At 42.5% G+C, this 8,900-nt stretch overlaps 1 protein-coding gene across 1 annotated transcript in view; it reads left to right on the top strand.

The window, feature by feature from the left end:
* Positions 1–7,057: 7,057 nt before the first annotated feature.
* CASQ2 (calsequestrin 2) overlaps positions 7,058–8,900 on the top strand; it is a 69,227-nt gene continuing 67,384 nt past the window's right edge. Inside the window, exon 1 of the mRNA XM_017869798.1 lies at positions 7,058–7,559. Within this exon, the coding sequence (XP_017725287.1) occupies positions 7,326–7,559 (234 nt within the window). The 5' untranslated portion in view covers positions 7,058–7,325. The remainder of the gene's footprint in view (positions 7,560–8,900) is intronic.

Below are 8,900 nucleotides of genomic sequence, written 5' to 3'. Positions count from 1 at the left end.
CCAGGTTCTAGTTAGTGCAATAAAACAAACCATAGAAACAAAAAAAGGCATCCAAATTTCAACCGAAGAAATAAATAGGTCTTTATCTGCAGACAAAACAACATCTATGAAGAAGATCTAATGGGATCTACAAAATAGCTTCTAGAACTAATAAATTTAGTCAGTTTACAGGATACAACACCAACACACAAAAAATCAATTTTATTTATATTTACTATCAACAAACAAATTGAAATAAAAAATACAAAACTTTATCTTTTTTTAAAGCACCAAAATATGAAATACTTAAAGATCAAACCTGATGAAAGATCTAGTACCTAAATAGCGAAAACTATAAGACATTTCCAAAAGAAATTAAAGACTTAAGTTTATAGAGAGATTATCTTGTGAATGTTTCAGAAGACTCAGTGTTGCAAAGATATGAATTCTCCCCAATAAAAATCCCAACAGATTTTTGTTTTAGAACTTGTTGAACCAATTCTAAAGTTCATATGGAAATGTAGGGGACCTAGAATAACCAAAATAACTTGAAAAAGAAGAAGAAAGTTGGACAGCTAACAGTACCTGTTTTCAAGACTTTCAGAGCTACAGTAATCAAAACTAATACACAGCACTGACATTTTAAAAAGATAAATAAAAGGAACAAAACAGAGAGCCCAGAAATAGACTAACATATGTATGGATGACCACTTTTTTTTTTTTTTTTTTTGGAGACCGAATTTCCCTTTTCCCCTAGGCTAGAGTGTAGTGGTGCCATCTCGGCTCACTGCAACCTCCGCCTCCCGAGTTCAAGCGTTTCTTCTGCCTCAGCCTCCGGAGTAGCTGAGATTATAGGTACCCACCACCATACCCAGCTAATTTTTGTATTTTTAGTAGAGATGGGGTTTCACCATGTCGGCCAGGCTGGTCATGAACTCCTGACCTCGAGTGATCCAACCACCTCAGCCTCCCAAAGTGCTAAGATTACAGGCGTGAGCTACCACATCTGGCTGGATGACCAATTTTTAACAAACATATTAAGGCAACTGAGTAGAATTGGAGTCTTTTCAAGAAATAGTATAATACAGAAAAATGGAATATGCCAAAACACCCTTACTTTGATTCATACTTATTCATACTATATTAACTAGATTGAATCACAGATTTTAATTGTCATAGTAGCTTTATGTGTAAAAATGACACAAATTTCCATTAATGGGGAAAGAATAAACAAATTGTATATGTTGATACAATATAATTCTAGTTAGTGATACAAATGAATGACAATTCATATATGCAACGTTACTGAATCTCAAAACAGGTAGGCTGAGTGAAAGAAGCCACATCAAAGAAAAAAAAGAGAATAGGTAATGTATTATTCCATTTACATAAAATTATAGAAAATAAAAACTAATCTATAGTGGCAAAAAAGATTAGAGGTTGCCTAAGGACTAGGGGGAGGAGGAGGGAAGAAGGATGGATTATAAAAGGGCTCAAGAAACTTGTAGGCAGTGGATATATTCAATATCTTGATTGTGGTGATAGTTTCATGTGTGTATGCATATGCCAAAATGTATCAAATGTCACACTTTAAATATGTGCAATTTCTTGTATATCAATTATATCTCAATTAAACAAATTAAAAAAAGGAAAAAGTTCAATCTTTATTTCTCATATACATTGTTTCCTAAACCAACACGCCATTTAAACATTTGCTAACAAATCAACCTTTCTGTTGTCTATTTTAATTAAACAATGAATCATTTATAAACTGACAAATTATAATCTATCTTCATTCTGTATATAATGATTATTAAGAAAGATATTAAAATGAATTTTATAACAGAGTCTGCAATAATATGTCAACCTAGATATATTTGAAAATCATTTCTTTTTAAATATATTACACAAAAATGGCAACTTTAAAAAACTCCTAAGGAGAGATATTGAGAGATGGTATATTACCATAAAAAGGAAAGGTCAAAAAGGTAGGAGAATGTGGATCTAGATTATTTTAGAGGCCTTGAGAGGTGTTAGTGACTTGCCCCAAGAAACAGAAGTCCCAGTTCCCTCATGGAGTGAGGATCAAAGGAGCCATAAATGTAAACGACCCTATCAACTGTGCTGTGCTGAGTTGTTTTCACATCTGTCTGGTACAGGCAATGGGGCTAGGTAAAGGTACAGGTTACTTTGCAGGTAAAAAAGCTGAGGCTATAGGACAGGCAGCTTTTTGTCATTTTAGGAGTCGGTTTTCACTGTCACCCTCAGTTCCCTATTGCTGCTGTAACAAATTACCAGAGACTTAGTGGTTAAAACAACACAAATGTATTGTCTTACAGTTATGGAGGTTAAAAGTCTAAAATGGGCTGCGGGGCTGCATTCCTCTTGGAGGCTTTCAGGGAAAATCCTCTCCTGGCCTTTTCTATCTCTCAGATAGAGGCTGCCTACATGCTTTGGCTGCTGGCCTGTGTCATTCCAGCCTCTACTTCCATCATCCATCTCCTTCTCTCACTCTGACCCTCTTGCCTCTGTTTCACAAGCATCCACCAGGACAATCCAGGCTAATCCGGAACTTAATCACATCTTCAAAGACTCCTTGGTCATATTAGGCAACACACAGACACACACACACACACACACACACACACACACACACACACACACACACAGAGGTTCTGAGGATTATACTGGACATCCTGTGGGGGGTTGGGGGGATGGGGAGCACTCTTCCGTCTACCACACCCTCCATTTGGACCCTTTGATATGATCTCCATATTCGGTTTTTTTTTTTTTCTGTTATTTTACTGCTACCCCTGAGAACCCTGTATTTCCCCCCTAGTTCCAAGACAAAGTAGCCCTAAACTTTCCATTTATCTGTTCTTGTCTACTGAATTAAATGTTTTACCTCCTTCCTTCCTTCCCTTCTCCTTCCTTCCTTCTCTCTCTCTCTCTTTCTCTTGTTTCTGCTGTTAAAATACCTGGCTTTTTTTTTTTTTTTTTTTTTTTTTTTTTTTTGAGACGGAGTCTCGCTAGGTCGCCCAGGCTGGAGTGCAGTGGTGCAATCTCGGCACACTGCAGTCTCTGCTTCCTGGGCTCAAGCGATTCTCCCACCTCAACCTCCCGAGTAGCTGGGATTACAGGCAGGTGCCATCATGCCTGTCCTTTTGTATTTTAGTAGAGATGGGGTTTTGCTATGTTGGCCAGGCTGGTCTCAAACTCCTGACCTCAGGTGATCCTCCCGCCTCAGCCTCTTAAAGTGCTGGGATTACAGGTGTGAGCCACCGGGCCCGGCCACAAAGTAATCCTACAGATTTATTTACTAAGCATTTAATGAGAACTACTACTTGCTATGAGGATGCTGTGAACAGATGCTGCCCCTGCAGCAACGAGGTTCAGCCGGGAGAGGGAGAAGGCTCTCCCGTGAGAGGAGCGTTTCCAAGGAGAAGTACAGTGTGTAAGGGGACTCAGTGTCAGCTCCTGGCCTACACTGAGGGCCTCCTTAAGGAAGTGACATTTGTCAAAACCCGGACTCATATTGGTGGAGCTTTGGGGCTCCTTTTCAGGATAACATTGATCTCTTTCTGCTTGTTTCTGTTGAGGAGTTTCCTGGTGCAGAGGAGGCAGGAAGTCTCCAGGGACCACCAGATAAAGTCGAGAGAAAAGGAGGGCCTTGGAGTTGCTAACAGACTTGTGTAGATATGGCCAGAGGATGCCGGAGGCTCATGGAGCACAGGGCTCTAGACCTGAGTATTTCTGCATTCTTTCTACCAGGCTGTGCTTCCCTCCAGGAAGGGGAGCAAAGAAATAGGCCATTTTCTGTTTTGTCCACTGGGTGGAGTATTTTAGCCAACGAAGGGGCTTTGGCAGCAGCGACTGTGTAGGCGATCTTTGCCTTGGAGAAGAGGCAAGCTTGGACTCTTCCGGAGTCACGCCCATCAAAACCCTCCTCCGCAGCTAACATTCATCAAACTTCATCACACCTGTGTGTTGGGCTGAGGCCCATCCTGGTAAAAGAAAATCTTGTAACAGATTTTAACATCTTAGAGCCAGAAAGGGGGCCGTAGGAGCTTGGTGACTCTAACCCTCTTTCACAAATTGCGAGTGCTGGGGCCCCAGCCTGAGGGCTCCTAACCTAATCACACAGGCGGGCGGAACCAGGTCTCCTGCCTTTCTGGGGGCGGTTCTTTCTCGCTAAGCCGCCTCGGAGGCGCCCAGATAGAGACCTGCAGACCTTCGAAGGGAGGCGTGAGAAAAGACATACGTTTCTCTTTGTAGATAAAATTGTCTGAGAGAACATCATTCTGCCACCTGTCAAGAATAAACAAAGTAAATGAGCTAGGTTAGATTAAGGGACTCTAGGTGGCCGCCACTCACAGTGAAGGACTGGAAATGGTAAGGAAAACAAGGGGCCTACGCCATATATTGTGACAACAATGAACATTTATTTGTGTTGATTTGTATGTTTTGTTCTACCCCTTCTTGTTCAAAAACAAAACAAAAAGTACCTACCAATGGCACATAAAAATGAACATTTCAGCACAACCACATAAACTAGAAGTGCATGACACATTGGCTTGGGCCGCAGTTAAAGCTGGAACAGAACAGCTGATTTGCAGGAGGTAAGGTTGACTCAGAAATGTGTGAAGCATTCTTTGTTTAAAAAATAAATGAATTGGCTGGGCCCAGTGCCTCACGCCTGTAATCCCAGCACTTTGGGAGGTTAAGGCAGGTGGATCACCTGAGGTCGGGAGTTCAAGACCAGCCTGACCAACATGGAGAAACCTCGTATCTAATAAAAATACAAAATTAGCCAGGCGTGATGGCGCGTGCCTGTAATCCCAGATACTCGGGAGGCTGAGGCAGGAGAATGGCTTGAACCTGCGAGGTGGAGATTGTGGTGAGCCGAGATAGGGCCATTGCATTCCAGTCTGGGCAACAAGAGCGAAACTCCATCTCAAAAAAAAAAAAAAAAAAAAAAGAAAAGAAAAAAAAAGAATTAAAGTTGGTGATCAATAAAGCAGAGGAAAAACAAAAATAGGAAAATGAAAGGCAGGTAGAAAATAAGCCTGGTACGTTAAATGCAAACTATGAAAACCTACTTCTTGCTGAGAGTGGGGCATGAATGTAGACCTCATATCTACCGTGGCTGCCTGGGGGAAACATGATCACCACAGCATATGTCAGTGGCTGCCTGTCCTCAGGGTTGGGCTGCCTGGCCCAAATCGAGTCCATGATCTAGGGGCAGGAACTTTCCACAGCTCAGGCTTTTCTCAGTAAACCAAATTTGATGGTTAAACTAAATTTTAAAAAATTATTTCTTTTCCCTTATAGTTTTGTCAATTATAAGTCAGAAGGAAATTCAAGGACTTTGACTTTAAATATCTCCCGATTTTTCAGTAACAGTTAAACCTACTTACATATTAAGAAAAGTGGAACAAATTCTAAATAAAGGTAACCCAGTGAGATCAAGACAACCGGGAACAGTTTGGGGAGGCTGACCTCAAAAAGACAAGACACACATTGTTTCACTCAGAAATCTTTTCCCCCTTAAATTTCCTAAAGAAAGCAGAGATCTTGCATGCTTGCCACTGACTTGGAAAGCTAAGTACACCTTAGAATGGATATTCTTGGCTCCATCTTTTGAAAACTTAGAAACTACACCATTAGAAAGAATGGAATGCCATCAAGGGTTTTAGTGATGGGTTCTTCAAGGCCCCAACTTCCTGCACATGAAAGTGTAGCATCAAGACAACCCCTCATCAGCCTGACTCTCAATGTAAGGCCCTCTGACTGCAGGGGAGCCTTGCCTTACTCATAGAGGCCACAGATCTTCTCTTTGCCTTCTAACCCCTGCAAAAGCTGTGTGTGACAGAGTACTCTGTCTTTTCAAAGCTGATTTATAACTGAAGGAGAACAGAAACTTGGTCAGAATCATGAGTGCCCTAGATGCGTTTGAAGAGTGGAGAGACATGACTGGACTAGCGTTGGACTGGAAGAGATGGTCAAGAAGGTACTTAAGAAAAGGGGTGTTTGCAAGGGAATCACCCAGAGTCAGAGGCAAGACAACCAGGAGCAGCAGCTTTGAGGCAGGGTTGAATTCTTGCTCTGGCAGTTAGAAATGCTGCAAACTCAGACAAGTTGCTGTTAGCTCAGTGGTAGGATGAGCCCTGATCACTTCTGTCCCAGTTGCCTACTGGATTCAAGGAGAAAATGGACAAGAAAGCGTTCACAAACCATTCATATTAGAAACAGACAAATATCCATTATATAACCAATGTTCCACCAGCTCCAGTGAGAAGTAAGTACAATAGCTACCATTTTTGAGCACCTGTTTTGTGCCATGCTTTTTCATCTATGTGTTTTAAACTTTATGGTTATTATCAGCCCCACTTTACATAGAGGGGAACTGATAATCAGAGAGGGCAAGTAACCCTCCAAAGTTCATTAGCTGTTAAAAGGCTGAGTAGGGATTTGAGCTGTGAACCTTGTTTCATTTTATTCTAATGAGGACAGATTCTTCTGGTGTCAGCTGGGTTCAGCAGGGTGTCCCTGCACCCCTCGCCCAGTGGCTGGCAGAGGATTTTTAAGAAGAGAGGATGGAAGGTAGAAAAAACAGGAGTAGAACATGAGGAAGTCTACCTTGGGGCTCCGTTTTGTCTCATGTTGCCGTGAGGAACAGAGGGTGAGCAACCACCGTGAGGGGACAGGCTGAGTTACCTCCCTGGAGTGATTTAACAATTCCGTAATGCATGAGTGTCATTCTGTATGTTTGAACTCCCCATTCGCTTATTGGCACCCTAGTCCCTTATCTCCCTCTCGAGTTTCTTTCTCTTCTTTGACCTTTCTAGCCTCCTTATTTCACGCGTGCACATTCTTGTCTTTTTCCTCCTGCCTCTTCCCTCTTCACCATTTGGACAGACTGTATCAGCGAATCCCTCTACAGTGTCGTATCTAACTTTTTTATTCATTGCATGATTTATTTTTAGCCTGAAACAACTGCATCCTAAAAATGGAGTTCCTAATGAGACAGAGGCTGAGCAGAGCTATGTAAGGTATCTGGGGCTTGGCCTCCCAGCCTCCCTAGCTTGGCTGTTTTTCTACTCTCGCGCGTGCGTGTGTGTGTGTGTGTGTGTGTGTGTGCCTCTGCTCTTTGTCCTGAGCCCACGATTCCAGAGCTGGCTGGACCCAAGGAGGTGAAAAGTCACTTCTCCACCCCAGGAAGGGCAAAGAAGAGAGACAAAATCAGCCTGTCTGCTCCCTGCTTGGCTAAGCAAGGCCTCCAATAGTCTTCTGTCCTTTCTTCTGCACACGGCATATTTGGGAACAAGAAACAAAACTTTTTCCAAATGAAGAGAACTCACTTGTTTATTGTGGGGGTTTATTTTCTGTCCTCTTGCAGGGCAGAAGAGGGGCTTAATTTCCCCACATATGATGGGAAGGACCGAGTGGTAAGTCTTTCCGAGAAGAACTTCAAGCAGGTTTTAAAGAAATACGACTTGCTCTGCCTCTACTACCACGAGCCAGTGTCTTCAGATAAGGTCGCGCAAAAACAGTTCCAACTGAAAGAAATCGTGCTTGAGGTAAGTAATCAAAGGGCATGCTGTCCGCGCTGCCTCAATGAGGTGCTGAGGGAATGCCTTTGGCCAGGGGTTGGGATATGGGAACGAGGATGCAGAGAATATATACTGAAGTCTGCTTTATTTTGGCCTCACGTGAATCAGGTGCCCTTGTTGCACAGCTGGGATGTGTGAACAATGAGGGGTGGGTCCTAACTCCTCAAATGAAGAGGACCAAACGTGCTACACTATGATGGGTCTGATGTAAAGTCTCTATGGCCCCCTTGACTTTTCAAGGGCCCTTGTCCCAGTCACTGTTTCCCAGATAGAACGCAGAAACTGTTGTTAAAACTGTTGGCTGAAATGAAATCCAGGGACTACTTGTGGATTTCACTCAGTGTGCCCACTCTGCTCCCTCAAATCTCCCTGTGATCCTGGAGAGACCAGAGTTACCTGACCTTGCCTCTCTCTGGGCGTCAGATGGAGAATATCACTAAATGACTTTCCTCTCTCGTGATTTGCTGTCAGTCAGCATTACAGAATGTAGTTGTGTGCAGATTTTCTGAGCGGCCTATTCATTTATGTGATTTTTTTTTTTTCTCAGAAAGTTCTTGGTGTGACTTTAGGGCAGAGCTGAAGTCAGTTCTTATTTTATCCGCATTACACGGCCTGCCTGTTTGTAACCTGGCACTGGGGCCCATTTTCTAATCCTTTCCGAGTGCCCCAGAACTATTCCTACAGCTCCTCCTGGACAGCTTAAGATGGCTTACACTTTAAGGGTGCCTGAGGGTGCCAAGAATGCTAGTGGGCACCAAGATGCCTCATCAGTCCCCATGCCTAGCCCAGGCGCAAACCTGTGAAAAGGATATACGAGAATTACAGTTTATTAACCAGTGCAATCAGAGAACTCAGGTTGATGAAACAGTTTGATTAACAGAATTATCGTATAAAACCCATGTGGATTTGAATTTTTTCCAGTTGAAAAATTGACTGTCATAAAATCCAGCAAAACTATCCCAAATACATCAAAACTATATTTCCAACCTTGAGTGCTGAATGTGGAAGTTCAGTTCTCTCTGTGGGTTGCAAGAAAAGAGAAAGCAGGGATAGTTACTAAGACTTTGTTTTATAGAAACGAGCAAATCACAGGCTGGAAAAGAACAGGACATAGAACTTAGCTGCTGCTTAGCCCATGAAACCAACACTTACATTATATCTCCATTTCAAACTGCCATACTCAGTTATCCAGAGACATTGTTATGAAAACTTAATAGAAGGCATAAGGATTCTCCCCTATATGCTCATTGCTGTCCAGTTAGCCTAGAACTCCAAAAGATTGCCTTTGGTTGGCCAGTACAGTCAAGG

The sequence above is a fragment of the Rhinopithecus bieti genome, unplaced genomic scaffold (assembly GCF_001698545.2).
Source record: "Rhinopithecus bieti isolate Rb0 unplaced genomic scaffold, ASM169854v2 scaffold_3040, whole genome shotgun sequence".
Classification (NCBI taxonomy): domain Eukaryota; kingdom Metazoa; phylum Chordata; class Mammalia; order Primates; family Cercopithecidae; genus Rhinopithecus; species Rhinopithecus bieti.
The sequence above is the reverse complement of the archived record's forward strand: the minus strand, read 5'-3'. Positions and strand labels throughout refer to the sequence as shown.